General features: G+C 41.9%; 1 protein-coding gene across 2 annotated transcripts in view; it reads left to right on the plus strand.

Moving 5' to 3' along the window:
- The first annotated feature begins 8,351 nt into the window (after positions 1-8,351).
- LOC111144885 (Suv3 like RNA helicase) overlaps positions 8,352-25,332 on the plus strand; it is a 29,812-nt gene continuing 12,831 nt past the window's right edge. Inside the window, exons 1-6 of one of the 2 annotated variants that reach the window (XM_022499468.1) lie at positions 10,746-11,051; positions 16,930-17,007; positions 17,391-17,498; positions 18,245-18,359; positions 19,986-20,154; positions 22,147-22,258. In XM_022499468.1, coding sequence (XP_022355176.1) covers positions 10,763-11,051; positions 16,930-17,007; positions 17,391-17,498; positions 18,245-18,359; positions 19,986-20,154; positions 22,147-22,258 — 871 coding nt within the window. In that variant the 5' untranslated portion in view covers positions 10,746-10,762. Of the gene's footprint in view, positions 8,446-10,745; positions 11,052-16,929; positions 17,008-17,390; positions 17,499-18,244; positions 18,360-19,985; positions 20,155-22,146; positions 22,259-25,332 lie in introns of those variants that run through there. The other variant, XM_022499469.1, reaches the window with a different exon arrangement.

The following is a 25,332-nucleotide window of genomic DNA, read 5'->3' on the forward strand; positions in this document are numbered from 1 at the left end:
AATGTCATCTTCCCTGGTTGCTCCCTGAGAGGGGGTTTATGACAATAAATTTTTGCTTTGAGGCAGAGGATTTCAGGAACTCAAATGCCTGCTCCTCAAAATTGTTATGCCACAGTGACATATTCTAGAGCCCTTCATCAATGGGGATCAAGCAAATGGAATACTCAATTCTAAATACTTAGGTGAGTCAGTAACGTCTTCTTTTCATGCCTTTTATATTCAACAGAATCTGTTGAACAGACCTAAAGGCACTCTCCAGGGGCTTATACTAGCTTGGATGGGAATATAACATATTTTAAGTTTCAAATCAAAGGCATAATGAGGAAATTGTGTACCCTTTAACATCATTTTTAAGGCTTGGGGCCTTCTATGAGCATAATTCTTATGTCACTCCAGGACAGGAGAAGGCTTAAACTCTGTGCTACAAAAGACCTCCAGTTATTCCGGACTCCTTGGAGAATGCCTGCTCTCCTGCCCGCACTCCACCTAGCTTTTTGTAAGACTCCTGGCCAATCTTGCCAGGCACCATTTCCATCTCCAAGTCAAAAAGCTAGATGTTCTCTGTTTTGCTGCCAACGTGTGCTGTGCTTACCTCCAGGACTGCACTTACCACACTTATAAAAGACTTTTAATTTTATGGATTTTAAGCCTCTTGGCTCAGTCTTGTTTTAGTGTACTTTGTGCTTATGACATAATATACACTGAGTATCTGAATAAATGAACCTTATTTTCCTAGTGATTATAAAATTAGGTGTCCTCCTTTAGAAAAAAGTCTGATGAGGGACAGAAACAGAAAATGTCCACCATTAGCCCAGAAGGCTGACCTATAGCCTGCACAGTTTCAATAAGGGTCAGATATGTACTGGTTGCTATATTTTTATTTTTTAAAGATTTTATTTATTTATTTGACAAAGATCACAAGTAGGCAGAGAGGCAGGCCGGGGTGGGGGGAAGCAGGCTCCCTGCTGGGCAGAGAGCCCAATTCGGGGCTCGATACCAGGACCCTGGGATCATGACCTGAGCTGAAGGCAGAGGCTTTAACCCACTGAGCCACCCAGGTGCCCCTGGTTGCTACATTTTTAAAAGGTCTTGTGACGGGGCACCTGGGTGGCTCAGTCAATAAAGCAACCAACTCTGGATTTCGGCTTAGGTCATGATCTCAGGGTCCTGGGATTGAGCCCTGTGTTGGGACTCCCTGCGCAGCAGGAAGTCTGCTTCTCCCTCTGCCCCTCCTCCTGCTCACACTCTGTCTCTCTCTTTTTCTCTCTCTCTCAGATAAAAAAATTTTTTTATATTCTTAAAATATTTTATTTATTTATTTGACAGAGTGAGAGAGCACAAGCAGGGGGAGCAGTAGAAGGAGAGGGCCACCCAGGTGCTCCCAAAAATAAATCTTAAAAAAGTCTCATGACTGCCTCTACATCTCACTGAGTTAATATTGAGCTGAATGATAAGCAGCAGAGAAATATTATGAAAGTAGTTTTATGAGAAGAAATTTGAAGAAAACATTTAATGATCTAATACTCCCTGCACATCCCTCCCCCTTGAACACTAAGCATATAACCATCACCGACTTCATACAGCAAAAGTGCAGCCCTTTCTGCCCAGGGGTCCTGTCTCTGTGCTACTTAAACTTACTAAGTTGCATGGTAAAATGGCTCAGGAATTACTTCTCGACTGTTGAGCTCAACGATCCCACAATTTTGGTGGCCTGTACAGGGATTATGGGATGATTCCAAGAGCCCTGGTGCAGCTTGGTAAGCCTTCTTTAGCCCTGGTCTTTGCTTTTTCATTTGTTCCTTTTCAGAGACTTCCTGGATAGTACAACCCTTTGGAACAAGTCTTACTGGAATGCTCGGGAGAGAACCTCTTGCCCATGCCAACACCACAGGGAGGGACAAACTCCTGCCACCTGGCTGGACACCAGTACCTTGGCCCTAATGGTGTTGGGCTCAGAAATCAGGCTTTTCCTGTTTTACCTGTTAATACTTGCATTCTTCTCAGGCATGGGACAGCCATACATGCCATTAGGATGGCCACCAATCTTAAGACACCTGTGTAAGGTTTCTTCCTAAATAACCCAGTGTGATCCCTTGATGAACATAACACCTGAGACATGTCTGACTGTGTGCTTCCTGAAAGGGACCAGAGCTATTGCCCAGTTGGGGCATTCACCCAATGGGGGACCACTCCCTTGGGACTGGGTCATGGATGAAGCTCATGAGAGGGTTGCCTGTGTTAGACAGGGGTTCCACACTTTCATTGTTTCATGTCTCTCATTTGTCCTTGCCCATGGGCTGTTTGGCATTCTCAGTCCCGCTCTTAGAATGAAAGTACTTCTAGCTTAGATATAACACATTTAGTATAATAGAAAATAGCTTCTCCTTCCTAACGAAGGCCAGGACCTTTACCCCATCCATTAATACTAGATCCAGAGGCTTTCAAAGGGTATTATTATTGGTCTCCAAATACATTGGCTCCCCCAAAATGGAAAGAGGCAGCCCCAGTCTCTGTGGTGTTTCAGCCCATTCACCAGTCCCTGTTGTAGTCTAGGATTCAATGGGGAAGGAAAGGGAGGTCGACATCAGTTCTCACGTAGTACAAATGTGTCAGAGTGGTCGAGAACATGGAAGCCTCCCGCAGTCCTGAACCCCAGGAACTTGTGGCAATATTCCTGTTGGGATGCCATTCAGAAGCCGAAGGGGAGTTTGGGTAGTTAATGTACTCTCTTCATTTTATAGGAATGGACTATGAGATTGGCTTTCTCAATCCTGAAGGACTCCGTCTTGGGCTGTCTTCTAGTATATTGGAGTCAATTTGGATTTAAAGAAAAAGCACCCCATGCTGTTGGACTATAAAATAAATCCAACCCCCAAGATGCGCAGCTTTTTTGTAAACAGGGTGCTGTCAAGGTCCTTGCATGCCTGCCTATTTTTCCTAAGTCGCTAGTCTCCTCTTTGCTGCTTCTTTTGTGTGTCAGATCTGCAATATGCTCTTGAGAGGACTGGATGAGTGTCTGACTCTTGTATGTGGGTTTTCTCCATCATTCGTTTCCCAGATTAATGGTTATGATAATTGGAACCAATGATCTGGTTGGTTCACCTTGGGACAGGGACTTTAAGGAATATTCCCCAACAAATGCCAAAACTCCCTTTGTTTTGGGGAGGTACCTTGTCTTCCCTGGTCCAACATGGGCTGCCTATTTTCACTTTTTTTTTTTTTTAAGATTTTATTTATTTATTTATTTGAGAGAGAGAGAGAGAGAGAGCGCACGCGCGCACGCACACACACACACACACACACTCAGGTGGAGCAGCAGAGGGACAGGAAGAAGCAGGCTCCCCTCTGAGCAGGGAGCCCAAGGTAGAGCTGGATCCTAGGACCCTGGGATCATGGCCTGAGCCCAAGGCAGACGCTTAACGTCTGAGCCACCCATGTGTCCCTCACTTTTCATTGGTGGAAAACAGAAAATGTCTGTCTGCTCATCTATCGGAGCTGAGGAACGTTAGGACCAAGAGTCCTTTTTCTCTGCCCTCCGGGCTTTTACCTGCCTCCAGTCTTGCCAGCAACATCTCACCTACTCTGCCTCCACTTCCCCCTCCTGTTTCTTCACCACCATGTGCCGAGCACTTACAAAACTGGCTCCTGAGGGTCCCCCAGGCTCCTGGCACCATTGCCTCCTGCTCCTCCTACCCTCACTATCGAGGAGTGAAGAGCACCCCACTTCTGCCTCCTTCAGATTTCCCCACAGGTGCCTCAGGTAAAAATTGACAGTGGGGCACAAATTGATTGACTTCTAGTGGACTCTGAAACATAGTCAGTATTTAAGCTAATTTAAATTCATTAGTTTAATTAAGGTAGAAATGTCTTAAGACTTTTCAGCATTAAAGGTAAAACTTGTATTCTACCAAGGTTTACTAAAGGTCAAATAAGCTCTTGTTATTGCTGTTGCCAGTTGTCAGCGAAAAATGACTTAATATAAGGGTTAATTGTGTTTATCACATCAGAGTTTACCAGGGTAATTGTTAAAAAAACCCCAATTGTTTAAAAAAAAACCGAGTGGGCTAAATAAGAAGGTATATAGGTAAAACTTCTAAATAGCTTTCAAAATCTTTGGTAACCTGAAATTTCGAAGTTTTGCTGAGTTAAATGATAAATTGAATTCATTAGATATCTAAGTCTCTTCCAGATAAGAGAAAATACTATAGCATTTGTTACTGGATGTAGGTTTGTCTGCTTTTGGCTTCTCAGAGAAACTGAGGATACTTGGGTCTGTTAGCAAATGTGCTTCATGGTTTAGTAGTAAATGTACTATGGGAAAACCTATTTTTAGAAATTATGAAATGTATTCATGAATTTCAGCTATACAAGAATCCCGGTGTAATAGACAATTCACAATTGGTTCCTACTTAATTTTTACTGGGGGTGAAGGTTTCTGAAAGTTAAAATTCTGCTAAATGTCATTAAGACTGATGGAAATAAGGAAATCAACTTTGCTTATAACAAGGTAGGAGATACATGAGAAAGTTATAAGGGATGGGAATACCTTTTGTTGAGGGAAGAAGAAAGTAATTTTGTCCTAAAATGAGATGGGTTGTTTAGAGAAAAAAGGCTTAGGACAAAATATAAATAAAAAAGAAAATTGTAGAAGGTTTGCAAAGGGAAATCTTTGGAAAAAAAATTTATGTGTGGTCAGAATGAAGGTTGAGGAATGCCTGGGTGGCTCAGTTGGTTAAGTGCCTGGCTCTGGCTTGGATCATGATCCCAGGGTACTGGGAGCCCCACGTTGGGCTCCCTGCTCAGCCAATTGGTTTGCTACTGACTGGACAGGAGACCAGGCATCAGATGGCTAGCACCTAATGGAACGCAGTGGTTCTGTGGGCCCAATCTGGGGCCATGGCATCCACCAGTCGGGACTGGAAGATGTACTGTTGGTTATGTCTGGATGCACAGCCATAGCAATAAGACTAGCATAAGTCCAGCTAATGCCCCACATCTACAACGATGACGGACAAGATCTGTGTTCCATGGGTATGGCCATCTGCCATCTATTTTTCTTCCATCAGGAGGTTTAGAAGATGTCACATGGCACATAGAGGTCCTTGATAAATACACAGTAAAGACATTAAATGACTTTCAAAAGAGCATTATATATTAAATACTGAAATGACCCAAGTGTATAAAGCAGTTCTACAAAACAGAATGGCATTAGGTGTCTTGACAGCAGCACAAGGAGAAACACGCGCCATTGTTGAAGTGGAGTGTTGTGTCTATATTACCCATTATGACAAAAGTAGAACAGAATTGCTTACTGATATGAATAATCAAATTGGTGCTCTTAAGGACTCTACATTGTCACCTAATGACTGGGTAAATTCCTGGTCAGGAGGTGGACCATGGTCTACCTTAAAGGGCCTTATCACACTTAGCTCTTATTTTTCTTATATTAATCTTAATATTTTATCTTTCACTTTGTTCTCTCCTATTGTTGAAATACATACAAGTAGTTCCTGACTCCTTCGCCCAGCTGACAGATGATCCTTACAACTTGAAACAAATTTACCCCAGTGTCACCTCTGGACTCTACAGCAATTCGGTTCTGTGATAGTTACTTGTAGACACAGACAGTGATCAGTTTTGATCCATGGATAGGGACATCTCTATGACCCTGGCAGCTTGAAGAAGTTATAGAAGATAAGCCCTTTGTCCTTCAAAAACCTTAAAGATTTAAGTACTGAAAATTCATCAGGAGGGAAATGATGTGGGACAGAGACAGAAAAATGTTCACCTTTAGTCCAGAAGCCTGCACAGCATCGATAAAGATCAAATACGTGATGGTTGCTACATTCTTTTTTTTTTTTTTTTTAAGATTTTATTTATTTGACAGAAAGAGACACAGCAAGAGAGGGAACACAAGCAGGGCGACTGGAAGAGGGAGAAGCAGGCTTCCAGCCGAGCAGGGAGCCCATGTGGGGCTGGATCCCATGACCCTGGGATCATGACCTAAGCTGAAGGCAGCCACTTAATGACCAAGCCACCCAGGTGCCCCTGGTTGCTACATTCTTAAAGGGTTACATGACCCCCTGTATATCTCACCAGTAGTTACTATCAAGCTGAATGATAAGTAACAGAGAAATCTTCAAAAGTAGTTCTATAAGTAGAAATTTGAAGAAAACACTTATGATCTAATACTCCCTGCACTCCCTGCCCCTTGAACACTAAGCATATAACCACCAGCTTCATACAGCAAAAGTGCAGCTCTTTTATTTTTTTAAGAGATGAGATTTTTTTTTTTTTTAAAGTTTTTATCGGGACGCCTGGGTGGCTCAGTTGGTTAAGCAGCTGCCTTCGGCTCAGGTCATGATCCCAGTGTCCTGGGATCGAGTCCCACATCGGGCTCCTTGCTCATCAGGGAGCCTGCTTCTCCCTCTGCCTCTGCCTGCCATTCTGTCTGCCTGTGCTTGCTCTCTCTCCCTCTCTCTCTCTCTGACAAATAAATAAATAAAATCTTAAAAAAAAGTTTTTATCTATTTGACAGATAGAGAGAGAGGAAATACAAGCAGGGGGAATAGAAGAGGGAGAAGCAGGCTTCCCGCTGAGCAGAGAGCCCGATGTGGGGCCAATCCCAGCACCCTGGGATGCTTAATGACTGAGCCACTCAGGCGCCCCTCCAACAATTTTGGTTTTAACAAACTTTCCATATGATTCTGATGCACCCAAGGTTTGAAAAACTACATTTCACCCTTGAACAAGGCAGGGATTAGGGGTGCTGATCCCTGTGGAGTAGAAAGTCTGTAGCTTCTGACATTCCCAAAACTTAACTAATGACTGGAAGCCTTACCAATAACATAAACAGTAGATTAACACATATTTTGCATGTTATATGTATTACTGAATTTGTACAATAAGCTAGAGAAAGTGTTATGAAAACCATGAGAAAATACATACACAATACTGTACTTATAAAAAAAAATCCATGTATTAGTAGACCCACAAAGTTCAAACCTGTGTTGTTCAACTGTGATAGAGACAGTTATGACACAATTTTAGTGCTAGATAGAAGTTATACTAGGTCCCATGACATACAAGACAGGCATCCAACGTGTTCAGAGGTACAGAGGTGAGGAATGAAGACATAATAAACGGTGTGTAGTTCTGGCATGGATAGAATGATAGATATGGGGAACAGAGAGATGATATAAAGAGAGCAAATTTTGGAAGGGTCTTCGATGCCATACAAATGAATGGAATTTGGGCTTTATTTCAACACTTACTAAGAATACACTGAAGGGGGTGCCTGGGAGGCTCAGTCGTTAAGCATCTGCCTTCGGCTCCTGTCATCATCTCAGCGTCCAGGGATCCAGGCCTGCATCAGGCTCTCTGCTCAGCAGGAAGCCCGCTTCTCCCTCTCTCACACTCCCTACTTGTATTCCCTCTCTCACCGTAAAGTAAATAAATAAAATCTTAAAAAAAAAAAAAAGGAAAAGAAAACACGAAAGGATTTTAAGCAGGAATCAGTTAATCAGATTTGTTTTTTTTTTTTTTAATTTTATTTTATTTGAGGGCGCCTGGGTGGCTCAGTGGGTTGAGCTGCTGCCTTCGGCTCGGGTCATGATCTCAGGGTCCTGGGATTGAGTCCCGCATCGGGCTCTCTGCTCGGCGGGGAGCCTGCTTCCCTCTCTCTCTATCTCTCTCTCTGCCTGCCTCTCTGTCTACTTGTGATCTCCCTCTGTCAAATAAATAAATAAAATCTTAAAAAAAATTTTTATTTTATTTGAGAGTATGTGTGTACATGCGCATGAGTGGGGGGAGAGGCAGAGAGAGAATCCCAAGCTCACACTGAACATGGAGCCTGACTTGGGGATCCATCTCACGACCCTGAGATCAACATCTGAGCCACAATCAAGAGTCGGATGCTTAACTGACTGAACCACCCAGGCACCCGCAGATTTGTGTTTTCAAAAGAGTATGGTGACTGTGCAAAGTATGGATGGAGGCTTGAGAGCAGACAAGGATACCAGTTATGGTTATTGCATTCACTCACTCAAACAAAACACTTACTGAGGCTCTAAAATGTACTAGGTGCTGATAAATATCTCCCAAAGGGAATGACAGCTCTCTATCCCATAGAAGCAAAAATTTTATGTTGAACATTCCCATTTCAATGTTTATAGAATTCTATGAATGGCTGAAGAGGAAAACCTATATATACTATCATAAAATTCAGACCACAATTTCTACCTGCAAGTAGGTGCAGACAACGTTGCCAGTTAAAATTGTTCTAAGATTTTTTTTTTCCTGGGGCTCCTGGGTGGCTCAGTGGGTTAAAGCCTCTGCCTTTGGTTTGGGTCATGATCCCAGGGTCCTTGGAATCGAGTCCCGCATCAGGCTCTCTGCTCGGCAGGGAGTCTGCTTCCTTCTCTCTCTCTCTCTCTCTGCTGACTTGTGATCTCTGTCAAATAAATAAATAAAATCTTTAAAAAAAAGATTTTTTTTCCTGTAAAACTACATTACTACATCCATAAGATTAACAACTGCTGATTCTGGCCCAATAATTATAAATGTTTGTCAGGCATATTAACAAAAGGAAGACCATCAGCCTCAGCCTCATTGCCTATTCAATATTTGGCTCATTCATTCTTCCAGTTTCCAAATCTGATGAGACATTCCTGTTTGATGGCATTTTCAGTCATTTTTAAATTATCTAAGGATTTGTTAAGTCTCTCCATTCCATACACATGGTGTCCACAATTCAGACACACTAATTCACCATTTTCAGCTAGAAATTTTGCTATAGTTATAATTGGTTTTCCTCCGTTTTTTTTTTTTTTTTTTTTTTTTTGATGGGGGTTGTTCCAGGCTATCCTAGACATTTACTAATTTATTGCTCAAAAATTTAAAAACTATTTGCCAAGTACAGAAAGAAGCCGGTCTTAATTCTGGTATTTAAATTATTTCAATATGCCTTTTCCATAGTTAAGCCTCTGATTACATCCTTTCCTCTGACGGGAATTTCCTTAGAACGTTCCTATTTATCTTGTTTGTTTGCTCCTAAGTCTGGCAGAAACTTCCTTAAGGATGTGAAATTGCTCCTTTCTTTGAACTCTCATTAGCCTAATGTAAGGTTTTACAGGCGAGATAAACACGACGCCAGGCGAAGCAGGTGCAAGGCAAGATTTATTAAAGGCACTCTCCCGCGAAGTTTCAGGGCTCAGGAGAAGGGGAGCCAGGAAAGTTGCCACGGGAGGAGGTGGGCACCCTCGGGCAAGGTTCCGCGACTCTGGAAAGCAGAGTGGGGGAAGTCGCACTGGGAGGGAGTTGGCGGGGGTCTTTTATCTGTCTCCAGCATAGGTATCGGCTTACCTATGGAGCGGTGACCTGGGCATACATCCTTTTGGAGGAAGAGTCAAGGGTTAAGGGTGGGGGGTAGGCTGGCAGACGGCGGGACGGGTGGCGGTCATTTCCATTGCTCCTCCTGCACTCCGGGAGTCTCCGGAGCCGCCAGTCATTTCTATTGTTCCTCCAGCACTCCCGGAGCCTGCGGACCCAACACCCAAGATTAACAAGTATTTGCATTATTTAACTTGTACAGTTCCTATCACCAAAGCCAGATCTGAAACTTTTTGGGAACAAGGGGTTATCTATTTATATCCTGATGGTTGAAATATATTCTCTGGGAGTACCTGGCTGCTTCAGTTGTGGAGCAGTATGCAACTTTGATCTAAGGATCCTGAGTTGTAGCCTCACCTTTGGGGGAGTGGGGTAGAATTTACTTAAAACACACGCACACAGTGGGGTAGAATTTACTTAAAACACACACACACGCACACGCACACACACACACCACCCCACCTCTGAATGAAAGGTACACTGCCTATTAGCAAATTGTTACCGGAATCCTATTTGACACACGACATCACAATATTACAAGACGTGTACCTTCAAATCGCAAGATACTCTTTTAGGTAATGACAGAAATGAGGAAACTATAACAGCGTATTTTGAATTAACATGTTGCAGCCTCCTATGATAGTATTCAACTTATGTAAATTAAAGTAAACTTCGGCGGGGAAACAGAGGACTTATTTTTGCTATGCGGTTGTGACATCTCAGCTACCTGGATGATGTACACAAATTGATTACATTAAAGAACAAGTATTCACGCAAGTGTCACACAGGGGGTTCGCCTAAGAACTTGCAGAAAAAAATTCCTTAGCTACGTTCCCGAAGGCCAGATCAAGCTATGTTCTCTAACGCTACTCTATCAGAAAACGAAAGTTTATAATCCAATAAACTCGAGAAATGCTCTTTAGTGCTGGAGTCAGCAAGCCACGCTGGTGCCCACAACTGAGGTACGTGACTAAGTCGGAGCACCGCGCGCACTGCTCCCGGCGCTGCCCACGTGCTTCTGAGCTCGCGCGCACCTAATATGCTGGCTCCGGTCACGTGGCACAACTCGCAGGCCCCCTCCCCTCACTTGTGACATCTCTGACGGTGCCTGATTAGCTTCTTTTCTTTAGAGAAAGCTGGCCCAATCAATAATGAAAAAGAGAAAAAGAACAAGAACTTGTATTTTATAGTTTTTATTTCTAAGCGTTTCCTCTTCTATATGCTCAATCTCAAGACAATACTTTTTTTTTTGTCAGGCGTTATTCTGGGCAGCACCCCTGCTCGGTCTGGGGCTTTCTGTACAGAAGGCGCTGGAGGGTTGCGTCATTGTCCAGGCAGGTCCCGCCAACCTCTCTTACGGCCCGCGGCCTCGATGTCCTTCCCCCGGTGTACCCTGTTGTGGGCTCGGCTCCCGGCTGGGCGCCGGGCTGGCCACCGGGCAGCGGTCTGCTCTGTCCTTCGCGCCCGCGTTGAACCCGTGCCTGGGGCTCTGGGGCGCGTGTGTGCCGTTGCCTCCGCCTCCTCTTCCTCTTCCTCCTCTTCCGCCTCAGGAGGCTCCAAAGCTCCGAACACGTCCTTGTTCGTGCCGCTGACTGTGAAACCTCAGGGCCCCAGCGCGGATGGCGACGTCGGGGCCGAGCTAACCCGCCCTCTGGATAAGAGTGAGTGCGGGACTAGTGAGGGCGGCGGGGGTGTCTGCGGGGTCGAGGCATGGCCGCGAGGAAGCTGCACCCTGGTGCCCTGGAGACCCGCGGTCCCCTCGAGCGTTGTCATCGTGTCTGTCAGTGTCTGCTTATCGCGCTGGTTTGTGAGCCCCTTAAGGCTTGGGACTGCGTCTGAGTCTTGAATATGCCGCCCAGAAGTGGTCTTACCCCTTTCGCTGCGCTCCTCTCGGAATGGTTTAAACCCCCTTCTGATGGGACGTTTCCACCTTTCTTGAGTCGTTAGGTGGACTACCGCTTTTTGGAGCATCCTTCGTTGTTTCTCCTCCGCAGCCCATAACTATTGCCCTTGAAAAGGGCGAGGGGATGGTCACTGAAAAGCCAGAGTAAGATTTCTTTCAGGATTCTTTTTCATTTATTGGCATCTACGCAGACCTGGCACTGCTAGGCTGTACGGTAGTTGCCAAGAGGAACCAGACTCAGATCCAGCTCTTTACACCCCAGAAACTTACAGTCTCGTGGGGAGGAAGGACGTATGGATAACCAACTCTAATACAAGTTAGAACATGAAAAGGGTTCCTCGGAAAGGTGGTATGTATCCTTGATCATCCAGGACTCCAGAGAGAAAGGAATTGCTCAGTATCGGCAAGTGGCAGCAACTAACTTTGAATGGGTTTGACAGGGAGGCGTGCAAATGGTTTTAAGGGGAATTTCAGATTATAGGGCTGCATGACTTTAGTTTCTGGATGATTAGGGCGCAGGGAATTTCCTCTGACCAAATGAAGCTCTGGGAGGTTGAGGGAATGCTGTAGCTTCACAGGGCACTAGCTCTCCAGGAGTTATCTTAGGCAGTTCACTTCAACAAGCAACATTGGTGACTCCTATTGTAACTTAAAAATACAGAACCACAGTTTATTACGGGCCAAATCTTGTTTTGGAGGGCAGTAGTAGAATAGAGAAAGTAGACAGTGAAAGTAGACTTTCACTGCCTGGAATACCCCTGTGATTCATTCATTCATTCTTTCTTTCTTTCTTTTCTTTCTTTCTTTCTTTCAGCAATGGCTTAATATTGAGTGTTTGCCAGAGACAGGTACCATTATAAGCATGTGACTCAATTTCCCTAATAACCCTTTTGAGGTTGACAGTATCTTTATCTTCCCAAAACTTGTATCTCTACCATGTGCCAAGCACTAGTCACACAGTAGGTGCTGAATATCTACCTATCTGTATTTCCTGGTTGATTATAATGCATTTAGCCATGTGGATGCAGATTGACTGACTGCGAGTAGAAAGTTGGTGCATATTTAAGTCATGCAGCACTTAAGTTACTGGTCTGACTTACAGTCTACTTACCTTTTCTCCATTTCCTACTTGGTAACATGAGCATAATATTTTCTCTGCCTACATCTCTGGATTGTGAAAATCATCAAAACATGTTAGGAAAAGCTCTTCGAAAAATATAAAGGGGTGAACAAATGTAAACTAATATTATTTGTACTAAACGTTTGCTATTTGAAAAATGGAATTAATAGTTGGGTTGTTGCGGCACCTGGGTGGTATCTGCCTTTGGCTTGGGTCATGATCCCAGGGTCCTGGGATTGAGCCCTGTATCGGGCTCTAGGTGGGGAGCTTGCTTTTCCTTCTCCCCTGCCTGCTGCTCTGCCTACTTGTGCTCTCACTCTCTCTTTCTGTCAAATTAAAAAAAAAAGTGAAAGTTGGGTTGTCACCCTGCAATAAGAATCTGATACGTGGAAACTGGGAATATTCCCTTAGAAGCCCAAATAACCTACCCTACCTATAAATCTAGGTTGATGTGAGGATTTAATAAAATAATGTATTTTTAGGTTAGTATATCAACAAGGGCTTTTTTCCTTAGGTTTTATTCTTTAGGCTATAATAGCTGGTATAAAATTCCTTAGACATATTTCTACTTAGAATCAGCTGGTTCCACTAGAGTAGTATTTTTAAGAACTTTGGGCACTATTATGAATTTTTAAGAAGTTTAGAACTTCTAGAAGTTTATAAGCTATAGCAGTGAAGTATAACTACCTTTTTCTTTTTTTTTTTTTTTAAGATATAATTATTTATTTGACAGACAGAGATTACAAGTAGGCAGAGAGGCAGGCAGAGAGAGAGGAAGGGAAGCAGTCTCCCTGCTGAGCAGGGAACCCAGTGTGGGGCCCCATCCCAGAACCCTGGAATCATGACCGAGGCTGAGGCTTTAACCCACTGAGCCACCCAGGCGCCCAAGTACAACTACCTTTGATGGCAAAGTAGCCCTCTTTCTGGGAAAGGTGATGAGACTGGAAGCTTTGGGCAGTCCCAAATGGAGCAGCAAAGGAGGAAGATAGTAGCATCCAGACCTTGAGATCAGCCACCTGAGCCCTGGCTGACCATGGATGGCAGATGTACTAGCAGAGTGTGATATTTTGATTTTTGATTCATCACTGGCTTGTTTACAGGAGGTGGCAGCAACAAATAATATTCTTGGTGGATTTTATTAGCAGTTGTCACTCCTAGGGAGAGTATCAGATGAATTGAGGCAAGTTGTGGTAGTTTCCTTACAGATTCTAGTACTGGAAAATGGGTAGATGAACATTGGAGCTTGGATATGTAGAGCTGGGGCAAGAGGGTTGAAGCCACTTGCCTCCCTGTTAGTAGAGTGAACTGGAGTTAGAGTTTGGGGGAAGCTTGTCAAAACCCCTGGACTGATTTGTTCTGGCATTTGGATATAATGCTGTAGGGGGTCAAGATTATGGAGACAGTCCCCGTATAGACTGTTAGGTGATACTTCTTTTCAGAGGTCATCTAGCTTTCTGGATGAGAATCGTGGTTGCAGGAGGAACCTTATGAAGGAGCAGAGGTTTAGTAAAGTCGCTGTAGTTTGATGCAGGGTATCAGGCACAGACACATTTGGGGATGTAGAGAGTAGCTGAGGCTCCTCCTTCTCAGTGCTGCTTCTCACACCTGTCACTGGAGCGTGAGGTGGAAGGGTCTGAGGCATTTAGTCTGATGCACCTGTCTGCTGCAGTAGTTGCCCTGGGAGCGAATCTAGTGCTTCTAACTCCCTTTGTGATGATATGAAAGATTTGGCATGTTCTACACCTGAAACTAATTTTATACTGTATGTTGACTAACTGGAATTGAAATAAAAACTTGGAAGGAAAAAAAAAAGGTTCATGATGAGTTCTGGCCACTATTAAAACAATATTCCAGCACATCTGCATATTCAGTGACAAACATAGTAATACTTGCTGTAATATTAGGGGGAAGGGAAGTAAATACCACCACTAGGTTGTCTCTAGTACAGCCTCTTCGGGATTGATGCCTTTCCTTTATGGATCCTAGAGATTTCCCAGCCTGTTCCGATTACTTGCTTCCACCCGCATTTCCACTATGGCTTTGGCCTTTCCAGTTCTGTTGTGAAGAGAGGTTGAGTTGTGTAACCTTCCATCCGCTTCTTCAGCCCTCCAGTGAGCTGTAGCTTTGATGTACTCAGGTGGGATTCTCTTTAGTTATGGATGTGTACAGAGAAAGGAGTGAATTAAAACATTTTAACAAAATGGGTAAGTCTTGTGGTTTAAGCAACCACAATTGGTAATGGTTACTTTGTTGTTTATCATGGCACAGGTGGCCTAAAGTGGACTGTTACTTTTGTGTGACACTCAGGTGCAGTAGATTCACATTTTAGGAGAGAACTTGTTCTTGTGGACTGTCTTGAACATTTTGTTTTCTTTTCAAAAGAAAATGTAATCATTTAAAACAATGCCACTGGCTTGGAGTTTATAGTGGGCCTCTTAATTTTAGCAAATGTAGCTGAGACCTGGCATAGCTATATTAAATCCCAGGCTCCCTTTGCAGGAGGCTGGAAGAAAGCTATATGACCTGGTGAAAAGTTGTAGTGACTGAGTCATTTCTACTGTGGCTGAGATCCAGAGGGTGTCTCCTTTAATCACTGTTAATTTTAATGGGAAGTAGTTATGACCAAAAATCAGGTCATTCTGTTAATAAATAGTGAAACTGTGAAAGCTTAATTTTTATGAATAGCAAAACTTACATCTTCATATACTTTTGTAGTAAATTAAAAAAAAATTTTAGTGCTATTTCCATTAATGTTTTTTGCACTTTTCTTTTAAAAATTGGTAGTGGATTTGGAACACCCTTTTAGATAAAATAAAGTGTCAATACAGAGATTTTTGTGTAGGTAATACTTGTTTTTCAGCAACTTCAAAAAATAACGTATATGCCATAAAATTCATGTTTAAAGTGTGTAATGGTTATATTGTATGACTATCACCGTAATTTAATTTTAGAACATTTTCATCACCCCAAAAAGAAATCCCATACCCCGTAGTAGTCACTCCACATTCCTCTAGCCCCACTCCCCTTCACCCAGCCCATGGCACGACTAATTCACATTCTGTTTCTCTTAGGATATTTCATATAAATAATATCACACAATATATGGTCTCTCTGACTAGCCTCTTTCACTTAGTACAAGAAACCTTATGCTTGAGTAAAGTACCCTTGAATGTCTTGATTCTTGCAAAGCACTGGAGTGTTAGTTACAGAAAATGGATTAATTCTGAACAAATGTGGTATCTTCAGTTTGTATTGAGCCATAGTTCTGCAGCATTTCACCAAGCAGTTGCATGTACTTTTTTCCAATCTTTTATTTGTCAGTGATTTTTCTATTGATGGAAAGAGATGATTGCTTCCACTGGGTGCAAAAGTAACAGATACCCAGAAATATCAGGATGGCTGCCAGTGATAGGTGATATATATGTATGTGTCTTCCATTCCATTGTGGGAAAATCTAGTGCCTAAGCCACGGATTTTAAAATTCCCCATTATGCAAAACAAATTGTTATTAATGGGTGCTTTATTAATACAGGTTCTGTTTGTTTAGTAGGTATTGTGTATATTGTCGCTGCATGAAAACGAGGTTGGTATTTGTGCAGGAGATAAAAGTACAGGCCACTTGGCCTTTCTGTGTTTCCTGGGCAAAGACGGTATCCTCCATTTTAGCCTCCCCTCCCAGAAATACAGTGTGTGTGTGGCAGGATCAGTAGAACATTTATCTCTGGAATAATGCAGTGGTATTTAACATGTATGATGTTAATACCATTGTAGCTTGACTGATTAAAATATTTTCATTTATGAAATTATTGATTCATGCTGTTATGTTGCTTCAGCAGACATGTAACTCACCCTCCCCTCCAGCACAGTGATTCTCTGTCATCACCTGTGACGTGCAGTCTGCTCAGCCTTGCTTGGGTACTTGCAGTGACGGGGAGCTGGCACTTTTTTGAGGCAGCCCCTTTTCACTGTTCTAATTGTTAGAAGTTCTTGTATGAATTCCACTGAAATCTGCATCCCTCACTTCCCACTGACTGTAGTTATGCCATTTAGAACAAAATAAGTGTAGTCTGTTCTTAAAGTTGTCATCTTCAAACTAAAGATCACCCCTGACCTCTTTAGTCATTTGCATAAAAGCATGATGATCTGGTCCTCGCTGCACTGGTCGTCCTCTTAAGTACCTTTTAACTGATCACGGTTAGATGTTTAGAAAGGTTGTAAGTCAGTGAAACAGAATATGGTCATCTAAGAGTGGCCTGATGGAGGCTAAGGACGATGTCTAATCCTTTGGCACCTGGCTTACTTCTCTGTGGTATAACAGGAATATTCTGTTATTTGACTTTATAATTTTTCTAGACACTCTTGCACTATTAAGCCATAAAAAGCTTGTGATCAACTGAAATTTTTAAGTACTTGAAACCGTAAACTCCTGCCTTGAGTGTTATGACATCAAGTTTCTTTTGTTCTTTTGGGCATTTCTCCACCTAGAAAACCAATGTTAAGCACATCTTTCTTTCAGATGAAGTAAAGAAGATCTTAGACAAGTTTTACAAGAGGAAAGAAATTCAGAAACTGGGTGCTGATTATGGACTCGATGGTAAGGCTAATAGCATTTCCATTAGAGATATTTTATTACTTCTTAGCTTATAGCTTTTTCAGTCTTGTGTGAGATCTCATGTGCCTGGGAAACAAGTACATACACGCTGTCTGGACGATGTCCCTGACCTTCGCTTCTGTCTTGACAGGAGTTGGGCAACATGCACCTGGTGGGCTGGACACACAGCAAAGGAGCTGTGTGTTCGTTTTTCCCTCCTGTGCTAGGATTTCACTGTTGGCCAGATCATAATAAACCAGCTGTAGGAGCCCCCAAAAGAGAGAGGACACTTTGATGAGTCAGGTGTGATGTGTGTATGTACACTTTTAAATGAGAAATGGAATGAAAACTGAGCCCTGCCTATTGTGCTTTTGTGTTTCCCACAGCTCGTCTGTTCCATCAAGCTTTCATCAGCTTTAGAAATTACATCATGCAGTCTCATTCTCTGGATGTGGACATTCACATTATTTTGAATGACATTTGCTTCAGTGCAGGTAAGTGTTTAGAGACTTTAAAAATATCTCTTTTAAAATATGTTGAGCATACTTTGTATTTCTTCGCATGCTTCTTGTTTATTTCTCTGGTCAGAGCCTGTTTGTTGTAGAGTGGGCCCTGTTTACACTGTCTGTAAATAATTCTGTGCTTTCATAGGAGGCCTTCTAGGTCATTTTGCTTTTATAGTGGGTCCCTGAGCTAATCAGTAAATGAGCCATATATCCTAGACTGGAGGAAGACTGGGCCCTTGATCTATCACCTCTGCTCTCCACTGTGTGCTGTGTATAGGCCACAGTGAAGTGAACTCTCACAGAAGATAGAATTACTACATGGCAGATTCCATCTGTTTCTGCCACTGAGTTTTTTTTTTGGTTAGATTTTTTAAGTGTAGTGTTTGCACCTGCATTTGTCTTCAGTAACCATAGGTCTTGCTCATGTGTATTTCCAAGTTCATTCGTCCTTCCTTTCTTCCTTCCCTCCCCTTCCTTTCTTCCTTTTTTTTTTTTTTTTTTAAAGATTTTATTTATTTGAGAGAGAGAGAGAGCACAAGCAGAGGGAGAAGTGTAATCTCTGCTTAGCAGGGAGTCTGATGTGGGGCTCGATCCCTGGAGTTCCTTGCTTGAGAATTTTTCTTTTAATCCTGGCAACGTCCCCTTGACTAGCTCACTAAGAAGGAAAGTTTCACTAAGTCTGGTTAGGGATAACATGTAGATTGCACCTGTTAATGCAGTGTTTTATTTTTCAGCTCATGTGGATGATTTATTTCCATTTTTCTTGAGACATGCGAAACAGATATTTCCTGTGTTGGACTGTAAGGATGACCTACGTAAAATCAGTGATTTAAGAATACCACCAAACTGGTTAGTTTCTTTACTTGTGGATTTGAAATACTAGTTTCTAATCTTGGGAAGTTAGTGATCATTACAGTTTTTCTTCTCCTTTTTAAAAAAAATATTGTATTTATTTATCTGACACAGAGAAAGCGCACAAGTAGGGGGAATAGCAGAGGGAGAGGGAGAAGCAGGCTCCCTGCTGAGCAAAGAGCCAGACATGGGGCTTGATCTCAGGACCCTGGGATCATGACCTGAGCCAGAGGCAGATGCTTACCTGACTGAGCCACCCAGGCACCCCTGATCATTACATTTTTTTTATTGTAGGCTGGATGATAAATCCTAAAAAGTCTATGAGTTGTTTTCCCTAGAAAAACAGGCAGTTAATTCTGGTGTCTCCCCTTGATTCTGATCAAGCTAGCTTGTAGGTTTTACTAGGACAAATCTAGAAAGTAGCCCTTACTTTAGAGTGTTGGCCTTACAATTTAAGTGTGGCCTTTCTTGTGTCAGCTGAATGCCAGGGTGTTCATGAGCTCTCACCACTACCACCACTGTGGCTAGAACTCCACATCTAGTGCCTTTGCCACCTCTTTGAGACTTCCTGCTCAAACCCTTAGCAAGCTGCTCTCTGCTAGGGCCTACACATCTTCAGCTCAGCCCTTGGCCCAGGACCCACGGGAAGTCTTATGTAGACTTCAAGGCATCTCCCCCACTGAACCCTTTCTTCTCTTCCAAATTCTCCCTTCAAATTCCACCTGCTGTAGCGTCTCTGAATTTGATATCTACTGCTGAGCTCATTGGGACTGTCATACTTTGCTTGGGTTCTACCTCCCTGTGCCCTACTGGGGTACCATTAGGGCTCATCTCAAATGTTCCTTTGTCTCAGGGCTTATAGTCCTACATTGCCTGTCATTTATGTCCCCAAGCAACTGTGGTGTGTATTCTGTCCAGTTTTGTACTTGTTTGTGGTGGGAGGGCAAGTCCTGTACCATTTGTCATGGCCAGAGACGGAAGAAACAGTCATTACATGGTACCTGTTGAAATTCAGATGCTTAGGAATATTTACCTACAGGGTCATGTATTTAGAGCTGTGGCAATGATGTCAGCCTATCTGTGAGCTGATAGCAGTTTAAACTTACTTTAACTCCTGAAGAGAAGGGACTTGTACAGTGGCAAAAATAGCCAAGAAATTAATTTGGATTTAGATCTTTCTATCCACTAGTTAGTAAATGCTAATCTTGGAAATCAGTATTTTTTAAGTTTTAAATCCTAAAAAAATTTTTTTTTAAAGATTTTGTTTATTTGTTTGGCAGAGAGAGCAAGAGAGCGAGCGAGCACAAGCCGGGGGAGTGGCATGCAGAGGGAAAGGGAAAAGCAGACTTCCCACTGAGCAGAGAGCATGATGTGGGGCTCGATCCCAGGACTTGGGATTGTGACCTGAGCTGAAGGCAGACACTTAACTATCTGAGCCATCCAGGCGCTCCAGCAGTCATTATTTTAGTGTGGATCTGAAACTCATCATTTATTTGGTTTTTCAAAGATGCTATCATGTGAATATTAACAGGATGTTTCATTGGAATCATTTTCAGTTGATACCTTTGTCAGGGTTGATTTTGAGGTTAATGGGAATAAGCTGTTTACCCACTTATGTTTTAGGTACCCAGAAGCCAGAGCCATACAGCGGAAGATAATATTCCATTCAGGCCCTACAAACAGTGGAAAGACTTATCATGCAATCCAGAAATACTTGTCAGCAAAATCTGGAGTGTATTGTGGCCCTTTAAAATTACTGGCACATGAGATCTTCGAAAAGAGTAATGCTGCTGTCAGTATATTACCAAATATTTGCTGTCTTTCTTGTTAATTTGGGAGGGCTGGGCAGGGCGAAGGTGGGAAGGTGGTAAAGGCATATGTAGTAATTTGCCACTAATAAAAGTTGCCATAGTTTATTGTATTTTGTAAGCTGTACCATTATTTTATGTATAACTGAGAAAGAAAAAGATAACTGCCAATGAACTCTGACTTGCCATCTATTATTAGGCTACATCCTGATTTTAGATATGCTAAAAAGTGAAAAAATATGTATTGGAATGAATGAAATACAGTATCAGATTATTTCACAAATACAGAGAAATGCAGAGAATTATATGTAAATAACTTGAATCCACTACCGAACTCCCATCAGATTCTTTTTTGTTTTTTTCTTTAAAGATTTCATTTATTCATTAGAGAGAGCACACAAGTAGGGGGAGAGGCAGAGGGAGAGGGAGAAGCAGACTCCTCACCAAGTTGGGAGCCCTATGTGAAGCTCGATTCTAGGACCCTGAGATCATGACCCGAGCCAAAGGCAGACGCTTAACCATCTGAGCCACCCAGGCGCTCCTTCCATCGGATTCTAACATTCCACCATACTTGTTGTTTTATTTATTTTCTTAAGAAATAAAATATTAATATGTTGAAACTCTGAGGCCTCCCTTGCTTCCTCAGAGTTAACCTACTCTGTTACGATATTTAATTTACCTTTTTTTTCCAATTAGACCTCTGATGCTATCAACTAGAACTAATGATAAAGACTGAAGCCTCCTGTTCAGACCTGCAAAGAACTGAATGCCGTGTGGGCTGAGGCATCGTTTGACTAAACGGGCCATGTTCTTATTCATTGTTTTATTATGACTATAATATGAGTTGAACAAGCTTGGGAAGATAATTTGCATTCTCTATTTTTTGTTCTGGATGATTTGTGTATTTGGCATACATCATGCCTCCTTATCGAAAATAAGAAAGTATTTCCTCAGGACAAAGACTTTCTTTTACATAAGCACATGGTATTTCTCAAAAGCAAGGTACTTAATATTGATAGAATGCTATTATTTAATTCACAATCAATACTCAAATTTTGCCAGTTGTCAGTAACACCACTCTTCCAACCCCCCCAGGTTTCTGTCTGGAGTCTCAACACTGTATTCTGTTGTCATACCCTCATTTCCATTAATCTGGGACAATTGCTCAGGAACCTTTTATCTTTCATAACCTTTACATTTGGAAGACTACCAGTCATTTGTATTGTAAACAGTCATTCAGTTTGGTTATGTCAGATGTTTCTTCACGATTAGTTCAGGCCTCTAGGGAGACTGGCTGTCCTGGATTGCCAGGACTTCCCTAAGATTTAGTATCTAAAGCCCTTTGTCTTGAGGAACCCCTCGGTCCTGGGCAAACTATTACACCATACTATTAATGCTGCTTCTTCTCAAGGAATTCTGTTGGGAGGTTGTTCTGTTCTTAAATATTATAATACTCTTCTTGAATATAGAAACAACTATATTCATTTTATTTTAATAAACCAAAATAGTACAGAAACATACAAAGTTAAAAAGTGAAACTGCTGGGGCGCCTGGGTGGCCCAGTGGGTTAAGCCGCTGCCTTCGGCTCAGGTCATGATCCCAGGTCCTGGGTTCGAGCCCCACATCGGGCTTTCTGCTCAGCAGGGAGCCTGCTTCCTCCTCTCTCTCTGCCTGCTTCTCTGCCTACTTGTGATTTCTCTCTGTCAAATAAATAAATAAAATCTTTAAAAAAAAAAAAAGTGAAACTGCTATAATTTCTCATGTTTGTGTTACCTGAGAATTTAGCTGATTTGAGATATTTCAATGTTTATGTAGGTTATGTAAGAGAACCACTTTTATTTTTCATAAAAATTTTCTTTCCAGGATTGGGAATGAATTTGATGGTAATGGCAAGAATACTCTATTAAACATAAAAATTTCTTTTTGCTGTCATTTTAAAAGTGGTGGTAACTCCAGATTTCTTTTTGTCATCCTAGGGTGTTCCGTGTGACTTGGTAACAGGAGAGGAGCGTGTGACCATAGAGCCAGATGGGAAACAGGCTGCCCATGTTGCTTGTACAGTTGAGATGTGCAGTGTTACAACTCCTTGTATGTACATGCCATTTAAAATGGTTTATTAATGGTTTAGTAATGGTTTAATTTTAAAATGCAGATGAACATATGAAATGTGTTTTTTTGTTTGTTTGTTTGCTTTAAAAGATTTTATTTATTTATTTGACAGAGATCACAAGTAGGCAGAGAGGCAGGCAAAAAGAGAGAGGAAGGGAAGCAGGCTCCCTGCTGAGCAGAGAGCCCGATGCGGGGCTCGATCCCAGGACCCTGGGATCATGACCCGAGCTGAAGGCAGAGGCTTAACCCACTGAGCCACCCAGGCGCCCCTGAAATGTGTTTTTTATTGTAAAAAAGTATTTAAATGGAGATGAGTAGGACAACAGGTCCCCAGTGCTCAGAACTGCTGATAAATGTCAAACTCTCTGTGGTGTTTGCTTTTGAATGTTCCTTTCCTTTTTTGTCTTCAAGGAACTAAAATGTTAACAAATATGATACTTCCTTTGTCCCACTCCTTGATTCAGTTCCTCTTCTGATCCAAGTGATAACAAGTATTTGGTATATGTCTTTCCTGTCTTTTTTCATATCACTGATACATATTACCTGTGAGCACTGTAGATTGTGTATTTTGTTTATTTTTACTTACATATTTATTTATTTTAAAGAACTTTTTTTTAAGATTTTATTTATTTATTTGACAGAGATCACAAGTAGGCAGAGAGGCAAGCAGAGGGAGAGGGGGAAGCAGGCTCCCTGCTGAGCAGAGAGCCCCATGCGGGGCTTGATCCCAGGACCCTGAGATCATGACCTGAGCTGAAGGCAGAGGCCCAACCCACTGAGCCACCCAGGTGCCTCTAAAGAATTTTTTAAGAAAGATTTATTTATTTGAGAGAGAGAGCAAGCATGTGTACATGTGTGAGCAGGGGGAGGGAGAGGGGAAACAGATTCCCTGCTGAGCGCAGACCCTGACATCATGACCTGAGCTGAAATAAAGAGTCAGATGCTTAACCAACTGAGCCTTGCAGGTGCCCCAAATATACTTTTTTTAAAAGTATATTTACCTATGGGACACCTGGGTAGTTCAGTTGGTTAAGTGTCTCTCTTCAGCTCAGGTTATGATCCCAGTACCACGTTGGGCTCCCTGCTTAGTGGGGAGTCTGCTTCTCCCTCACTCCCATCTTGTGCTCTCTCCTGCTCTCTGTTTCAAGTAAATAAATAAAATCTTAAAAAAAAAAGTTTATTTATTCATTTAGTAATGTTTACACTCAATGTGGGCCTTGAACTCACAAGTCCAAGATCAAGAGTTGTGACTCTTCCAACTGAGTCAGACAACTGAGACAGAGATCACAAGTAGGCAGAGAGGCAGGCAGAGAGAGAGAGGGAAGCAGGCTCCCCACTGAGCAGAGAGCCTGATGTGGGGCTCGATCCCAGGACTCTGGGATCATGACCTGAGCTGAAGGCAGAGGCTTAACCCACTGAGCCACGCAGGCGCCCCCCTGGATTGTGTATTTTTTAAAACATTGATGTGATTACCATATTGTATTATCGTTCTACAACTTGCTTTTTTTTCTCCACAGCCTGTTTTTAGATCTCGTCTTGTTATACATGTATCATTTTTATGTGTATCATATATATCATAAATATATATATAAAGTTTGTGGCTAAAATTCCATCTTATGACTAAAATTATTCATTCCCTCCCCTATTAAAAAATATTTAGATTGCTTAAAGTTTTTCACTAATGGACACCTGGGTGGCTCAGTCCATTAAGCGCTGCCTTCAGTTCGGGTCATGATCAGAGTCCTGGGATTGAGCCCCATGTCCCAGCTCCCTGCTTAGTGGGGAGCCTGCTTCTCCCTCTCCTTCTGCCACTCCCCTCCGCTCATGTTCTCTTTCTCTCAAATGAATAAATCAAATCTTAAAATAAAAGTTTTTCACTATTGTATCATACTTCAGTGAACTTCTATTTAAGTAGTTTTGAAAATATTTTAAATAAAAATTAATTTTTTCTTACCACTAAGCAATCATATCTTCATTATGGAAAATACAAAAATAAATGCAAAGAGAAGAAAAAAAAAACTACAACCTCCCAATCCTACCCATCCAGAATCAACAAGTGTTAACCTTAACCCTGTGGTGTGTATTTTCCAGATTTCTTCTGTGTTTGTGATTGTGTTGTGTATGAATATACTTATGAGTGCATTGTTGGTGTGTATATTTAATTAAATAGGGATTATACATTATGTACTTTAGTTAGCTTTTTCTGTTTTAATAATTTTTCTGAGTAAATGAATAGTTTTTTTTAAATGAGTCTATTATAAAAGTAGTACATTATAAAAATTTAGATAGCACAGAATTTTATAAATCAGAATTCCCTCTTCTGTACCCTTGTTTCTAATCTTGTTTGTATGTACCCAACTGCAATAGGTGATTTTTTTTTTAAAGATTTTATTTATTTATTTTGAAAGACAGAGATCACAAGTAGGCAGAGAGACAGGCAGAGGGAGAGGAAGGGAAGCAGGCTCTTGTGGGGCTCGATCCCAGGACCCTGGGATCATGACCTGAGCCGAAGGCAGAGGCTTTAACACACTGAGCCACCCAGGCACCCAGCAATAGGTGATTTTTAATATGATAGTTTTTCAGTATAAAATGTGCTTGCTTTCTTTTGTTTCCTAAATGTTATTGTGTGCATATTAGATTTTTTTTCTTTAATGTGCTCTTCTCAACTCCTTGTTACTTGAGGAAGAAAATTAAAATACAGTTTACATGACTTAAAGAGAAGAAAATAATATGGTCAAAAGCATTTTGGCATTAGAAAATAAAATGAGGTACAGTTTTTGCTGTCATGATGAGCTTAAAGCCCCTAAGAATGAGCGTAGTTAAAGATCAGGGAATGACACTTGCTCTTCTCCTTCCTGCTCCTGACATCTGCCTGGGTTCCTGTGATGGAGAAGCTTCATTATAGTAGGGCTGTCTACTCCTTGTTCCTGGAAGTATAGATACTTTCTCTTTTTTACTATCCTGTGGGTATGTTTATTCTTTTTTTTTTTTTTTTTTTTTTAAAGGTTTATTTATTTAGGGGCGCCTGGGTGGCTCAGTGGGTTAAAGCCTCT

Source organism: Enhydra lutris, unplaced genomic scaffold (assembly GCF_002288905.1).
Source record: "Enhydra lutris kenyoni isolate GAN:26980312 unplaced genomic scaffold, ASM228890v2 scaffoldscaffold12, whole genome shotgun sequence".
In the NCBI taxonomy this organism is placed as follows: Eukaryota; Metazoa; Chordata; class Mammalia; order Carnivora; family Mustelidae; genus Enhydra; species Enhydra lutris.